The 15,897-nt window shown below is 34.5% G+C and overlaps 1 protein-coding gene across 6 annotated transcripts in view; it reads right to left on the minus strand.

Annotated features, from left to right (window-relative positions):
• The window catches only part of LOC129941431 (uncharacterized), a 182,687-nt gene that overhangs the window by 12,420 nt on the left and 154,370 nt on the right, over positions 1-15,897 (minus strand). For 4 of the 6 annotated variants that reach the window (XM_056050056.1, XM_056050054.1, XM_056050055.1 and 1 more), the window contains 4 exons: positions 11,793-11,963; positions 4,602-4,717; positions 4,288-4,534; positions 4,095-4,209 (listed from right to left, as the gene is read on the minus strand). In XM_056050056.1, coding sequence (XP_055906031.1) covers positions 4,095-4,209; positions 4,288-4,534; positions 4,602-4,717; positions 11,793-11,963 — 649 coding nt within the window. The remainder of the gene's footprint in view (positions 1-4,094; positions 4,210-4,287; positions 4,535-4,601; positions 4,718-11,792; positions 11,964-15,897) is intronic. The other 2 variants (XM_056050058.1, XM_056050057.1) reach the window with 1 other exon arrangement.

Here is a 15,897-nt window from a genome sequence, read left to right on the forward strand (position 1 = left end):
TTTTTTATATTTGAGGGAATCGAATGTTTGGTTAAAAATTAGAACCAAAAATAAACACTATGAAGGTAAACCGTTTTTAAACCATAAAATAATATGGTTTTTCAAAACTTTATATATGTATTGAAATAAATTTATTTAGAAGTTAAACATTTGTACATTAAAAACCAAGCAAGTCATTTATTTTAAAGTATATTTTGATAAAAGTATTCCGCTGTCAGCCAGGATGATCCATCCAAGTCCCGCCGACTTAGACGAAGTAAAAGATTGTCATATCAAAGCTGAAGTCTAACAAAGCCGCTGGAGCAAATAGTTTGTGGTGGAGCAGGAAAGTCCACAGTTCATAATACGGCAGATCCTGGAAAAAAACCCAGAATATCAAATCGCCAAATCGATTTCAACGCCGCATATGACAGTATCTACAGGGACGAGCTGTCTAGTTTTGGCATCCCTGCCAAAATCGTCCGTTTGATCAGGTTGACCATAGAGAACTCGTACTGCTCCATAAAGGTTGGAAACAACTCAACAGAACATTCCAATGTCAAAAAAGGCTATGGACAGCCTTGAAAAAATAGCTTGAAATAATAGTGCAGAGCTCACACGTCAACACTAGAGGCACTATCTTTCGAAAGTCTGTCAAATTACTAGCACATGTTGATGTCATTGACGTAATCGGAAGAACTCAGCGTGATGTCAATGGGGCTTTTTTGAGTATTGAGGCAAAGGCGGCAAAAAAGGGATTTAACGGTTAATGAGGGCAAAACAAAGTACATGCTGCCGTCACGAAAGGACCTACAACACCGGCGTCTTGGTCAAAACGTCACCATCGACAGACGTAACTTTGAAGTAGTCAAGGACTTCGTCTACTTAGGGTCCCCTATTAAAAACACAAGCGGTGAGCTCAAACGAAGAATTTCTCTTGCTAACCGCTGCTTCTTTGAGCTAAGAAAGCAATAATTGTGTAGTAAAGTACATTCTCGACCGATCATAGATTTTGATAAAAACGTATGAAAGCACCTTGGGTCGTTTCGATAGAAAAATTCTTCTTGTGATGTACGGTCCAGAATGCATCGAAAGGAGATTGGGGGAGAAGATGGAACGACGAGCTGAACGGGCTGTACAGCGACGTAGACTTAGCCAGAAGGGTAAAAGTTAAACGAATAAGATGGCTGGTTTACGTAGAAGGCATGGAAATCAATGGACAACGCAGTAGAGGAAGATCGCTATTCAGGTGGCGCGCACAAGTGGAAAGTGACCTCACCCAATTGGAAACTGGAGACATCTAGCTAGATGGAGAAGTTTGTTGGGTTGGGCGAGGCCCTAGTTCAGACAGGACTGTAGCGCCACCTTAAGTACGCTTGTTAAAAGTGTTGAGAAAAGGTTTATGTTTACTTAAACCTTAAAGGTTTTTTAGCAGAGTTATTTGAAACTATTTTTTTTTGTTCACTAGCGGGTTCAAGACAGACATTTATTTAAGATTTTTTCAGAGTATATTTATTTAATTTCTTTTAATGGATTAGGCTTAATATTATTATTTAAATTGGCGTTTATTGCATCAAAAAATGGAAAGACGCACAAAGTATCTCGGTGAGAAAGAAGAAGCAGATAAAAGTTATTCTGAGTCGGAAACTGATTTCCGTGATTAAGTCCGATTAACTTAAACTTGTAGACAACTTTAACATAGTTTTAATAGCACTTTTGTCTAAATATAGGGTTTTTCAACGGGGAAGCTACAAAAGTAGAGCGACGGGGACAGCGAACGACGCCATATTTCTTGCCACTCTTTTTACATTTCTCTTCAGAAAGATTGCCATTTCATGAGGAAAAGATATATGAGCCAACATCTAGTGGAAATTATTAAAATTTATGGTCGTTATAATCGTCCTAGAAGATCAACAATTGAACGTCTAGTTTCAAAAATTTGAATCCACAGGTACAATACAAAATGTTTAAATGCCAGTGAGACGAAGAAGTGCCCGTAGTGTCGAGAATATTGCTGCCGCTGAGGCGTCAGTTGCAGAAAGCCCAAATCTGTCTCTCACAAGTGGTTCTCAACGTTGTTCATCTCCTTGACGTTGTTGTGAAGAATTTTGCAAAAATGTCTTGGCCTGCATCCTTACAAGATTAAATTAACTCAGGAACTGAAGCCGCTTGACCACCAGAAGCGTCATATGTTCTTGAATTGGGCTGAACAACAACTTAAAAATGATTCGGATTTTCATCGAAAAATCATCTTCACCGATGAGGATAATTTCTAGAGGAATGGCTAAGTCAATAAGCAAAATATGCGGTATTGGTATTGGCAGCAATCTATACGTGTGTGATTTGTGGTCCGGCGATGTCAATTGGCCGTACTTCTTCCATGATGACCAAGACCGGCACGTTACTGTGTATGGATATTGCTACCATTCAATGATAACCGAATATTTTTGGCCCCAATTGAATGATATGGACTTAGAAGATATGTGTTTCCAACAGAACGGCACCGCAAGCCACACAGTGAGTGTCACAATCAATTTATTGTAAGCAAGTTTAGAAAACGTGTTATCTCACAAAATGGTCCAAAAATCCAAATGGTCCAAATCCAAATCCAAATCGTGCGAATTAACGTCGTTAGACTATTTCATGTGGAGCTAGGTCTTAATACAATGCTTTATATAAAGTGTTACACCGTTTTGCTCGATAATCTGTTTCCATCCAAACGGCAACTTCATAATACCCCTTTCGTAAAAGCTCCCCTCCTCATTTACGAAGAACTCGGACAGCCGCTTTTCACAAGCCTCTTTTGATTTCAACTTTACACCACCAAGGGCGTAATCACTTCGTACTATGTCTGGGCTTTATGGTGGATGTGACAAAACCTCAAATCTGAGCTCCGGTAGCTTCTGATGAGTCATCAACGAAGAGTGTGGTCTGGCGTTGCCCTGGTCGAGCACTTCCTGTTGGCCAATTCTGGACGTTCCAGGTCGATCGCCTGCTTTAAGCGTTTCAGTTGTTCGCAGTAGATGGTAGAATTATGCGTCTGGCCATATGGGAGCAGCTTATAGTTTATGATTACCTTCCAATCCCACCAAACACAGCAAAACCTTCGTGTTTGGGACAATTCACCGTCCTTCGACCACGACGGTTTTAGCTTGATATTGTCGAACGTCATTCATTTTTCGTCGCAAGTCACCATCCGATTCAAAAATGGTTCGAGTTCGTTCCGTTTCAGCAAAATATGTCAGGCGTTGATTCGGTCCAGAAGGTTTTTTTTTGTGTCAAATCATGCGGAACCCAAAAATCAAGTTTTTTTGTATTCAACCTTATGCAGATGGTTTAAAATGGTTAAACTAATTCCCATCTCCTTTGATCAGTAATCGTTGTCACCGGTTTTCCGCCGGCTAGCTTATCCATGGTGTCGTTTTCACCGGCTATAAATCTTCAACTCTACTGTTCGAAGTGATAGAGTACCATTCCCCAAAATACAATTAATCTCACCGATCTTTATTGTAGCGGATTCACCTTTAACGAAGGAAAACTTTAAAATATCTCGAATTTTGGAGTTACTAAACTCCATGTTTACACGTCTATAACTGTTGAACGTAATATACAAACTTATAACGCATAGCGTCATTTTGAAGGTTATGTCAAGACCTTTCAAATGATGTACAGCATTGCTAAATACGAGGTCTGTAGCGCTTTGTACGTAGCCGCGAAATTCAAAAGACAAAAAAGAAGGAAAAGCGTTATTTTCCAACTTTTATTTGACCAAAACTTGTTACCAGCCTATTTTAATTATTCACTCCATTGGAATTGTTTTAAAACTTATTTTCAATAACATTTTTGGCACATTTATAGTTTTTACTTATAATAAGAAATGCATTACACATCTGAAATTTTATCAAAATCGGCCATGACAATTTTAATAAAATAAGAAAGTTCAATTTAATGTATTTTTATGTTTATAAAGTCTCTTAAATTGTTAATCAAATTTGACTATCGTATTAAACTTTTAGAAAACCAATGTGTAATAAGGACAGAATTATGAACTTAAAAGTCTAATTCCAGCTGAAAAAAATGTTTCTCAAAAATATACAGTCTTTTTTTTAACTTACTTTAAATTTTTCGGTTCGAATTTCGAAAGCGATGAAACTCGCATACCAGAGTAAAAGTTCGAAGGATCCGTTTGTGTTGTATTTATTAAATAGTATGCTATAAAAGGAAATTCCGCTAAAATAAAACAATTAAAAAGAAAAAAAGTAACCATAATTTATCAAAAGTAAAGAAATCCAACGCTAAGAAACTAACCACTTTTTTCCATATTTGCTAGCAACATTCCACCTACCGCTGTATTCGCTTGTTGCACCTCATTTAAAAGTTCCGCAGCAACAGACCTTTGTTTAAGTAATGGATGTGCCAGCGGTGATTCCATTACAGGATCTATTGGTTCCAAGGGACTCATTAAGTGCACAAGAATGCATAATTTTGGATCGGACACCTCTAGGACGCTTAAAGGACTTGTCGGCTTAGCCCCATCAGCTGAAGGAGGTGGTAGCTAAAAAATAAAAATAAAACACAATTTTAATTTAAAGAATTAAAGTGTAATTGAAATTTATATTTACCGGTATACCTGCAGGTAGAAACCTATCTACACTCTGAACCGGAATTATAAAGCAATCACGATCCAAAGTTGACAAAGAAATTGGTTCTGTTCTTGCTGAACCACCACCAAAGCTTACTGTAAGGATATTTTTAGGAAAATTGTTTTTTAATAAGATTTTTGTTTTATGTTGTGGGTTTTTATTAAAATTGTTATTTTAGCAATATTAAATATTAAAGAAAAGAAATAAATAAAAGTTTTTAGAGTACAAAGAGTATAACATGTGAATCATAGTGGAAAATAAAGAAGTAACATTTAAATTATTGTTTGTCCTTTATCGTATAAGGATATTGTTTTTTATTTTATTCGTTGGTGTTTTTGACTTAAATTTGTATTAGTAAATATAATGCAAAATCTCAACAAAAATAAAATTAAATGTAAGCAATAAGCATTTTTAAATTAAAATGAGGATAAGCAAAATAGTGTCGTCGCAAGGAGTTCACATTCATAGTAAAAACATTTTTTTAAAGAAATTTTACAAAAGGTTAATGGCATTTGCAGTGATAATAATTTTAATTTTGAGATTAATTCCAAGGAAAACCGATCCGACCTACCTTCTTCAGATAAACACTCAGGATTTATATTTATTCATTAAATAAGCGAGTTTGTTAAACTTAAAAAAGGACAATCTTTAAGGTAACCTTAAAGTACATACATAACTTTATGTTGGCAAAACTTTTTTAACTGACTGGTTTGGTTTGGAATTTCAACAGCAATGGATTTATGCCTGGATAAAGCTTCTAAATTGTGTAAAATGTTGATAATTTATTTTGAAAATCATGGTTCTGTTCGAAATATGAATTTCGTATAACGATAAAGCTCATTTTTGGTTAAATAGATACGTCAGTAAATATAGCTGCCGTATGACAATCCTCAAGGGTATGTTTATGCACCGTTACATTCACGAAAACTACTTTCATGGGAAGGTGGAATAACTTGTCCGAAACTTGTGGTAGAAACAAATCGGGTGGCAGCGCAATATGTCGCACAGTTAGTAACGAATTTGATTTATTGAAGGACATTTTTGGTAATCACTTTGTTTCACGTTACGGACCCGTGAGCTGGCCTGCAGGATCGTGCTATTGAATGCCACGCAGCTTGAATAATTTCTTTGAATGTGAATACCCAAATCTATTAATTTGCTGCGTTATTGCTGAATGTTGAAAAAGTCATCGAACAATGGGTATGATCTAGTTCCACACGATTTATCTTTGGAGTGAATTCAATTTACAAATATTTAAGAAAAAATTCACTTTACTTTATACAATTTAAAGTTATATACAGAGTGGGGCGTGGTTACTTCCTAGTCTAAAACTCTCGCAACTGAGTGGGTATTAATAGTAGAGCTTTGGTTAATGTCTTGTTCGAAAACAAGTTATCTAAGGTTTTCGTTATAACTAGTTCAGTGTCAACAGGCCTACTTTTCTCTCAGCTGTGCGATCATGGTTCTTTGGAGATACAAGAGTAGTTACGGTCAATTCTGAATGTTATTCAGCACGATTGTGGATTTTTTTCTGCCAAAAACTTGAAGAAATGAGTCCAGGGGAAGTGTTGTTTCAACAGGATGGCGCCACAGCTCACACGACAAGAAGGTCAATAAATATTTTGCGTGAACACTTCCCCGAACAACTCAACTCTCTTAGGGGCGATCTGCAGTGGCCAGCACGATCGCCAGATTTAGCCCATGTGATTTTTTCCTAAGGGATTACCTCTAATTGTTGGTATACAATACACTGATCGTCCAAAGACCCTTCCTCATGTTAGAAATAATATTCGTGCTGCTATCGCTTGCACAGATATGCTGCAAAAAGTAGAAAACAATTTTAAATTCCGATTATCTCAGTGCATTGATGAGAACGTTGGCCACATGCGAGATGTCGTTTTTAAAGCCAAATAAAATAAAACTTCAAATGTACTTCTATATACAGAAAAAACAATTAAATCCATATTGCCAATACTTTTTGTGTTACGATATTTTACAAAAAGGAAGTAACAACGCGCCACTCTGTACCTCTAAATAAACGAGTTTGCTTGATGGGAATCTTTGTTTTTGGACATATAATGGTAATCCACAGCTCATGGCTTAAAAAGACGCCTAACTCATTAACGTGTTCACATTGTTTATATGGATTAAAAATTGTGGTTTACTGATTTTACAGATTTAAAAGTGGGCTATAGAATAATAATAGAATCGTTTAAGACTTTTAAAACCTTTCAAAATTTAGTAGTCTTGCATAAAATTATGTAAAACACAATTTTAAGAAAAATATTTTCATTTATTGGCTGTTATATTTGTATAAAGTTAACTTTTAATAAAAATTTACTAAAAAATAGCTTAATTTGCGTTCTCTAAATTTATAAGATCGCATTACGTGCATATTTTAGCTCAATTTGTGTTTTGGGTTTTGCTGGACATTAATTAATTTATGTATTTGTAGAGTCCTCAAAGCTTTCCAAAAATAATTTTTGAAAAACATTAATTTCTGCGTTGTCTTTAAAAATATGTGTTATTTGAAACTTTTTCACCAAAAACTAGTGAAAAGCTCACAAAAATAAGTCTTTAATTAATTTTGTTTTAATTTAAACATAATGTATACAATTCAGCTTGAAGAAAATGTTGAATCAAAGTTAGTGGAATACTGACCAGGTTAATAAAAGTAGCTCGAATGAGCGAAGATTAATTGGCTCAAAAAGTCGTTTGTAGTAAAACTTGACTTGACAGACCATTTTTATGCTGAAAGGGGGTTTAAATCATCACATTCAATTTAAGTCTTTATCTTAATTGGATAATTATTAAGACAGCAAATCGTCACTAGCACTATACACTATCACAGTATCTCTATTTAAAAATCTTTTTGTATACAAAATACCTTTTTAAATGACAAAGGACTCATAATATGAATGTTTTGACAAAGGACTCATAATATGAATGTTTTGTTTACAAAAAAAAACAGAGAATTTGATTTTTTTTTTTAAATTGGGTTTATCAGTTTATAACATTAAGTTTAAAGGATTTTAAAATATTATAATACCATTTCTATTTAAGTTAAGGAAACGAATCTTACGGCGTTTGAAGCCTCTTTATTTGCCGAAGGTTACTGTTTAGATGAGAGTAGCAGTATTGGGCATCACCGGTTCTTATATTTTCTACGGAATGGAACGGTTAACTGTGAAAGCTACAGACATGTGTATGCAGCCAGAGTTAGGACAGAAAGACGGTATACGACGTGCCGTAGACGTCTATCGTAGAAACAGTATATCGACAATGCCGATTCCTGAATTCTCTGAGGTGCTTATTTTTTTGTAGGATTATTTGAAGTATAATGGGTATAAAACAAAACTACGTGGTTTGGATGAGTTGAAAGATTCAATGCGACAACATTTGAATTGTTACATAATGTTAAGAAAAATTTACGAAAATGTTGTGTAACGATTCCTTCAATGTATTTTCATCTAAATTAAGTTATTACTTAAAACTTAAAAGCTTTCGATGTAAATGTATATATTCAAAAATGGTCCCTCTTTTTTTCTTTCTAACACCACATTTGCTTAAAATTATTTCCATTTTTCTATCGCACCCAGGTAAGGTAAGGTTAGGTTAGGTTAAAGTGGCTGTCGTCCAAAATGGAAACAGACACACTTAGGCCAGTTTCATGGCCCTTTGTGATACACATGAATCTTGAGGCTTCCTCCTAAGCTCAATGGAAACAGTTTGGGTCTTTTGAGAGGCTGATTATGCTGATTTAGATACATAAAGAAGAATTTTCCTAGGAATTTCTTGCATTTTCGAGCCAGATGTAAAGATAAGATAAAGAATTGTTTCCTCCTCTTCCTCGTCCGTACAGCTTCTGCAAAAGCCATTTAAGAATACGCCTAGTCGCGTGTCGTGCTTTCCTATTAGACAGTGTTCGTTTATGACACCTATTATCGAGCTTAGCAAAAACCTCGGTCGCCTTAAATCTAGTGTAGGCCAGATATTTTTTGTGTCCTGACTCGTGGTGATGCTGTTCCACCTGGTGTTTGCCTTCTTCGAATAGCGTCCTGTATTATCTATAGATTACAAGTAGCGATTGGTATGCCAGCTTTTGCCAAACGTTGTAGGATGGGCTGCACTGTACCGTTCCTGGCGAGTTCATCTGCCTTACAGAGATGATCGAAAGTTATGGACTGTTATAGAGTTTGTAGAGACAGAGTCCAGAGATTTAATAGCGGCCTGGCTATCTGAGAAAATACGGATATCAGATGTCGATACCACGTTTTTTTTAAGTCAGGACAAGACTTCCTTTATCGCCAAAAGGTCCGCCTGGAACACGCTACAACTATTGGGAAGGCGGAGTGAGAGAGCTAATTTCAGTCGTTCAGAGTACACACCTACACCAACCCCTTCTTTTGTTGTTGAACTATCTGTATAAAAATGGACTGACTCGTCCTCCAGGAATGCCCTGTTCTCCCAGACTGATCTGGAAGGTATAGAAATCTAAAAGTTTCTGTCGAATTGTAGTTGGGGGATAGTGTAGTCTGTGTGTTTTGGAATTGATTCTAAATACCTAACATTTACGGAGTTGCCAATGTAGTTGTTAGTCCACTGCAACGAAGCTTTGAGCTTGCAGCTATTTGTTTGCTAAATATGTCAAAAGGTGTTAGGTAGAGTAAGGTGTCCAGTGCAGCAGATGGCGTCGTGCGAAGCGATCCGCTTATACATAGGCAAGCTGAACATTGGACTTTATTTAATTTGTTGCGGTTTATAGCTTTCTTTAAAGCAGTCCACACCGTACATTAAAATCGATCTGATTACCGATGTGTAAAACCAATGCGTGATTCTGGGTTGTAAGCCCAATTTATTACCAATAACTTTTTTGCAAGAAAAGAGGGCTACAGTAGATTTTTTGACTCTTTCCTGTACATTGCGTTTCCAATTAAGTTTTTTATCTAAAATATGACCCAGGTATTTAGCCACGTCTAAAAATTTTAATTGGATGCAATATAGGGAGGGTCAACAAATGAAATTTTGTATCTCATCGAAAATAAGTCTAAATTGATTTTGTGCGGGTTAACACGCAGTCCACAACGATCAGCCCAAAGTATTAGTCTGTCATATAATAGACTTCATATTTAAATTATAATTTCACAAGATTTATCTTCCGAGTAAAGCAAATCTCATGCCAATTAAAAAAAAATGCACTTTATATACCTCTAAACAAAACCTTTTGCTTGATGGGAATCTTTTTTCCTGGACATATACCAAGGTAATAGAAATAGATCGAATTTACTGTGTACACAAAATGTTCTGCAGAAATAGTTTGGATCTCGCGCTAGCTTGATTTTTATTCTGTGCTACTTTTTTAATGGGGCGCTTTTTGAAGTCCAAAGTTAAGGAAACTAAACCTCAGTATTTGGATGAGCTGACAGCTTCAACTCGATAACATTTGAACGGTTAAGTTAAGAGAATTAACCAACTTTTTTTGCTACGTTTGCCTCGTTACATATAGCACATCAGGGCTGTCATCTGAATGACATTACTTATTAAAACCCACAGGCTTTCGAAATAAATTTAGATACCAAAAAATTGTGCTTCTTTTTTCTTATTAACACCACTAGTCAAGGTCTTCTAATGTCAATTGTTTTTTTTTTTAACTTTCTCAGTTTAAGTAATTTTTTGTCATTTCGATGATTGTAAATATACCTTTGACTTCATACACAGAAAAAAAGTTGTCATATTAACAATTTATTGTCGATAGTCAACTTGAAATTTGGCGAAGCTGTCGCATTGGTTACCAAAATAGTCAATAGAAAAACTTTATTTTAAAATATTGACTAATGGACAGTCAACAGAGCAATGTTCGATTGTAAATTTCGGAAAGTCAATATGGCAAAAAAAATAGTTGATAGGACAACCTTGGTAGTCAATATGAAAATTTGGTGATAAGTTAATTTTACAAATACAAAAGAGGGATATACCAAGATTATAGAATCTTTTATGACGTTTAGACTCTTTCCATGCATAAAACAGTCTAATACTCTATTTTAAGGAGTGGTCTGCCAAACAGCGCGAGAAATATTCTATTGACTATCCAATAGTGAAATTAGATTTTAGTTTCCAAAAAAAAAAAATGTCCCATTGACTTCTGAAGTTTTCGTATTGACGATGGCAGTTGTCCTATTTATTACCATATGAGTCAATAAAACAATTGTCTTCATATTGACTACTACAGTTGTCATGTTGACTACCAAGTTGCAAACAAATTTCGGATAGCAAAATGGACAATCGAAAAGTGTCCTATTGACTATCGCGGTTATCGGCTGAAAATTGACTACAAAATAGTCAATAGGATTGTTTTTTTCATTCTGTGCAAATCTTCATTATAAGCCTACACTGTATGTCAAGTCTAACTTAAAAAAACACTAAGTGCCACGCATGTACGCATTTTTTCTTATTAACTGCCAATACACTCATTCTTATTTTATTACCAAAATTAATAAATAAAATCACCTTTAAGAACAGAACAATATTTTCTTAAAATTGTAAAATGTTCTAGTAATTTTTTGTTCCTCCTTAAAATAAAAGTATTTGCAAATAACAAAATGGACAGTTTAGAACTTGGGACGACACTATAAGCAAATCAGAAAAGCCCACAACAAAAAAACAACCAATCAAACTTCACACCAGAAAAAATACTGAAAACTTTTGAAGCCTTCCAGTCAAAACTATGTATATTATGAAAATATTTATACAGAAATGTGATTTCTAAATTAGAATAAAATGTAATAATAACACGACTTTTTACAAGACAATTATAACTATTTTAGCGCAGTAAAAAAACTTAATAATTTTTGTATGTGTAATATTTAAATATTGATATTTACAAAAATATCCTTCCAAAAATGCAAATTCAAATTTTCGCAATTATTAGATAATCAAAAATATGTCTAGCTTTCAGTATTTTGTTGCATGTGAAGGACGATGGAAAAATGTGATTTAAAAAAGAAAAATTTAAAACTAATTTTGTTTTTATTCAACGTGTGGATTAGTCAAACATCAAAAATACAACTTAATTATATTTTGCGTGAAAATATATGAATTTAATTACAACATAACAAAAATTAACAAAAAAAAAATAAATAAATAAACATAAACTAATTTTGCAACTCAAACCTTGCCTGGCAGCAGTAGGTGTGGGAGCGTCATTCCTCTTCCCAGAGTTCCATTTTAACAAAGATACAGATGGCTTACGATCTACTAAGGGTTGAGGTGCATCCACATCATAGGACAAAGGTGATATTGGAGGGGTGTTGTTAGCACCCGATAATAGGGGACCGCAACGTTCTGTAAATGTGTTTTTCATATTTTTATGATGGAGTTTTTTCTGTTTCAGATTTTTGTTTCGATATTTTTGTTTAATTTTGATTGAATAAAGTTTTCTTTTTAAATAATCTTTTTTAAATAAATATATAAGTTTTTTTGTGTGTGTTTTTATTTTTTGGATTTTTAATTTCATACGCATCACATACGGTTGGTTTATTATTTTACAGAAAACTAGACACATTTTATATACGTTTTTTATTTAATTTTTGTTTTTATTTTTTAACATGTTTTAAGCTTGATTTATTGACATATTAATAAAAATAGCGATGTTTTATTGTTAATAGATTTAAAAATTCAAAAGCAAAATTAAAACTCACATGCATTGAAAATTTAAAATTGATTTTACAATTTTAAACTTTACCAAAGCAAATATTAATTGAAATAAATAAAACACTCATAAATTTATATCAGTTTTGTTTTTATAAATACTTTAAGGTATCCTTTTTGACATTTTGTGGTATTTTTTAATCGAAAACTACGATATGTAGTTTGGTCGATGCAGTTGACAACAAAAATATATATAATAAAATTATAACATGAACAGTATTATGCATATAACAACTGTACCTATATGTTTAAAAGGAAGCTTACATATGAATATCCTTTAGGGAGATAAGTTATGCGTTTTAATAAAAGAGTGTTCACGATTTTAAATTGAACCATCATGCCTTTAGAACGGTTTGCCATAAGACCCGATGGGAAATTAATTTTCAATATTGTAAAAGGGCTGACAAGGCCAATGGCAACGACAATTGAATTGACAAACAAATTGGTTAATTTTTTCTTTTTTCGAACAAAAAGTCCCATAGGATACGTAGGCACAGAACTAAAGTCCCAGAGCTCGTGTTATAATTTCACGAAACACTGATGTTTGGTTTGGTATTGGATACTTTTGGAAGATAGCCTTGATACTGGATTGTTCTTCTTAATTTCCAAAAATGAAAAAATTGACGCAACAAGAAATTAAAGGACTTTTGTACTTTTCCATGTTCAAAGAAATAAATATAAATTGGAAAACTATTTATGATAATACAGTTAAGTAAGTAAGTAAGTAAGTAAGTAATAAGTAATTTTATTTACAAATAATTAATTAATACATACAATTTTACAACAATAATGCATGGCTATTCGCCGTCTGCCCGATTGACAACTTTGTTTGATTATTATTTAATTAAAAATTTTCATTTATAATTCTATTCCTATACTTTAATGCTATTTTACAATATTTGTATAATAAGGGAACATCAACTTCATTGAGATAATATGTTATACGTTCTTCTGATAATATGTCACTACCAAAGACATGTCTTCTTGTTTCTCGTAGAACAGGACATCTACCCATAAAATGAAAAATGTTTTCTCTTTCACCCATATTGCATAATTCGCACAGTAAAGGCAGGTCTTCGCGATGAGGTATGTAATTTAGATTGAGAAGTTCTCCTCTTAGTCTAAATATCAAAGATATATGCTCCGTTGGTAAATCATCTCGGAAGTAGTTCCTTTGGTTGAGGTTGTAGTTCAGCTTGCTATATGACATTCTATAGATGGATTCTTCTGCCTGTAATGCGTATCCCAATCTACATTTTTCGTCTACTTGTGAAATCAAGTGATACAGAGCGGGTTTCCACCTTTGATACTCATCTGGTGCTAAATTTATATTTGCTTCTTCCGCTAGCTCCAACTAATCTCTAAACCACCCTGATTTATTTCGTATTGTGTGAAGTGCTGCTTTTTTTGGGAGACGTTCATCTGACATCTCAAGAACATTACATATATAGTCAATATTCAATTTCAGAGATTTAATAAATAGAGGAGAGATACCCGTTTCCAGCATGAGCATGTAGTTTGGAGAGTTTGGTGGTAGTCGAAATATCCTTTTGATATAAAAACGAAGCAGTTTTTCAACAGACTCATACTTCTTACTACCCCAAACCTGGGCTGCATACATTAAAGTTGATTCCGCTACTGCTTCAAATACTTTATATTTACTGCTATGAGCTACATTTTTATTACTAAAAACATTTTTCCACGCAATATTTATTGTAGTTTTGGCTTTTTGTAGTTTCTCGGTTAGATGTTTTTCCATACTGTTATTCTTGGTCATAGTAATCCCTAAATAATTGTATTCCTTGACTACTTCTATTCTTTCATTGTTGAATGACCACTGTTCTTGTCCGCTTGCTCTACCTCCACCTTTGCGAAAAACCATCACCTTCGACTTCTCTAGATTAACAACTAGTCTCCAAGTTGTGCAATACACACCAAGTTTATTTATCATAAGCTGTAGTGACTCTGGTGTATTAGCAAACAACACTATATCATCTGCGAAAAGGAGAGCCTTGATGAGAGTCCCAGCGTATTCTACTCCTCCCGGCAAATAATCGGTGATATCGTCGATAAAAAGTGCAAATAAACTTGGACTTAAAATGCAACCTTGCCTTACACCTGTCTTCGTTTCAAACCACTGAGAAATATGTTCGCCATCCCACACTGCTGCTTTTGTTTCTAGATACAGGTTCTGCAGTACACGTCCGAATTTGTATGTCATTCCCAATCTGTACATCTTGTACATCAGTGCATTGCGGTCTATCGTGTCGAAGGCTGCTTTGAAATCGACAAAAAAGACATACAGCTTCTTATTTCTGTCCAAAAAGAAGTCAGCGACACTTCGAAGTACAAAAATGTTGTCAACAGTAGAATACCCTTGTCTGAAACCTGCTTGAAATTCTTTCAACAGTTTGTATGAATCAATCCACAATCTAAGTCTACTATGCAAAACTGAAGTGAATATTTTGTAGGACGCATTCAAGAAGGAAATCCCTCTATAATTTGCAGGGTCTAGTGTATTGCCTTTTTTGTGGATGGGAAAAATAAGTGCTTCCTTGAATTCTTTCGGTATAACTCCAGTATCCATGATTATATTATACATGTCCGTTAATCGGTTTATCAACATGTCCGATCCATATTTATAGAATTCGGAAGGTATTCTATCTGCTCCAGCTGCCTTGCCGTCCTTGAGACGTTTTAGGGCTGCACAAACCTCATCCTTCTCGATTGCTGATTCCAATATTTCATTGCTAAAGGCTGGTTGAGCAAATTGCACAATATCATCAGTGGTAGGCAGATGATTGAGCAGTTCACTAAAATGTACTCTTAACGTCTCACAATTCAGGTGTCTATTGATGACATGTCGTCGCCCGAGAATTGGTTTGTTCCATACGCCACTTTTGGCGGTTTTGAGTTAGGAATGGATTCTATGGTAATTTTGTATGCTCTTTCTAAATCTGTGATCAGATTTGCGCTACGTCTTTTTAATCCCGAGATATCCAACATCAATTTTGTTCCATATCCACCAAAATCAACATTTTCTAGAATTGTTTTGTGCCATAAACCATTTTTTGGCGTTTGGGACATTTTTTCCATATAATTTTTGTCAAGTTTTTTGTCAGAATTGTTTTGTTCCACGTGCAATATTACGGTGACAAGGGATAGAAAAAATACTAAGAATGTTGAGAATTGGTTTGTCCTACGTGCACTTGTGTTTAAGAAATGCTATGTTTATGGGACAATGATAGCAAACAAAATTTTAGTATTGGTTTGTGCCATATCCATTACAATTGTGTAGATATCCCGAGACAATTGTATGAAATCAGTTAGTCGAGGCTTGGCTGCCAAAGTGGAAGATTTAAATAGAAGCAATTTGGATGCAACAAAACGTGTAATAAGCTATGACCTACAAAGTGTATTCAGCTTGCCAAGGGGAAACGCATCCGCATTTTACTGTAAGAGGAAGCTTAATATGTTCAATCTAACTGCAACAGTAGTAGTTGCTATCCCTGGCATAAAAAAGACTTACTTATTGCGTAGTTTGGACAGAAGCTCATAGTAGTCGCTC

Source organism: Eupeodes corollae, chromosome 1 (genome assembly GCF_945859685.1).
Source record: "Eupeodes corollae chromosome 1, idEupCoro1.1, whole genome shotgun sequence".
NCBI lineage: Eukaryota > Metazoa > Arthropoda > Insecta > Diptera > Syrphidae > Eupeodes > Eupeodes corollae.